Here is a 1226-nt window from a genome sequence, read left to right on the forward strand (position 1 = left end):
CGTTTGGTGGAGGCGCAGGACTAAACACACAGTTAAATATGGGCAAAACGGGTGTGCTGGGYCCAAAGTTAAGTCTTGACTGCTGCTGGGAGTCGGGTGCGAGCCCGTCAGCGAGGGGGAAGGGGGCTBGATGGGACATTTTCCCACCTGGGGAGGTGCAGGGGGCTCGCAGTGTCTGCCCAAAGCAATAGGACGAGCTCAGCGCCAGGCAGGACTGAGCGCGGTCTCCGGGTGGTCGTGACTGTTTGCGCGGCACTAAAACCCCTTTTTGTTGAGGACGAYGGCGGTGGGTGCTTCTGCGAAGAAAATCTTGCGTCCTGCATGCTGGACCTTTTCTTTGCCGGAACAGAGACAACGTCCACAACCATCCGCTGGGCTTTGCTGTACATGGCCAWGTACCCAGAAATTCAAGGTAAAACGAGCAATGGGTCAACAACCAGCTCCTGGCCTGTCCCTCCGATGTCCCACGTACAGGGAGCTGCTCAGTCCATCCGCTTGTCCGTCCGTCCATCCCGCGGTGCCGGCACAGGTACCCCCTTGCCTGTGCTGAGCTCTCGCCTGCACTGCCCCAGGAAACTGCAGAGCACAGGGCACTTCATCGCATGCCACCTTTTCATATCGAGATACAYGATGGCCTCCTGAGCTCGTCTTTGGGAGAACTTCACAACCAACCCCCCTGTTGCTCTGCAGACATGTTTTGGGGGGTTTTGTGCTTTTTTTACTGTACTTCTAATGACTTCTGCTCTTCCCAYGCAGCGCGCGTGCAAGCGGAGATCGACACGGTCGTGGGGCAGTCGCGGCAGCCGGCCCTGGAGGACCGGGCCAGCATGCCCTACACCAACGCCGTCATCCACGAGGTGCAGAGGATCAGCAACATCATCCCCTTAGGTGCACCCCGGCTGACCACACGGGACACGATGCTGGGGGGCTTCCTCGTGCCCAAGGTAACCCCGGCCCCCGCCACCGGGTAGCAAACGCGCGGAGACATTATTAGTAAAATRRKRAAGCTTTTCTTTYTCRYGGGGGCGGGAATCAATAAAAATGACCTGAAGTGAAGCTGTTTTGCCCCAAAGTGCACAACCTTTGGGGCAGGTGTCAGACGGCTCCCTTGGTCCTGCCGGGGAGAGCAGGGAGCCGCAAGCCCCCGCCGACGTCCTGGCGGGTCCCAGGCGAACGAGGGACTTGAGCCCTGCCTCGTCCTTCTGACAGACGCCCATCGCCGCTGC

General features: G+C 59.4%; 1 protein-coding gene across 1 annotated transcript in view; it reads left to right on the top strand.

Moving 5' to 3' along the window:
* Positions 1–73: 73 nt before the first annotated feature.
* Positions 74–1226, top strand: part of LOC112967651 (cytochrome P450 2J2) — a gene marked incomplete at its 5' end in the record, with an annotated part of 4621 nt that continues 3468 nt past the window's right edge. The window contains 2 exon segments of the mRNA XM_026069017.1: positions 74–412; positions 757–986. Coding sequence (XP_025924802.1) covers positions 74–412; positions 757–986 — 569 coding nt within the window.

Source organism: Apteryx rowi, unplaced genomic scaffold (assembly GCF_003343035.1).
Source record: "Apteryx rowi isolate R43461 unplaced genomic scaffold, aptRow1 scaffold_284, whole genome shotgun sequence".
Taxonomy (NCBI): Eukaryota; Metazoa; Chordata; class Aves; order Apterygiformes; family Apterygidae; genus Apteryx; species Apteryx rowi.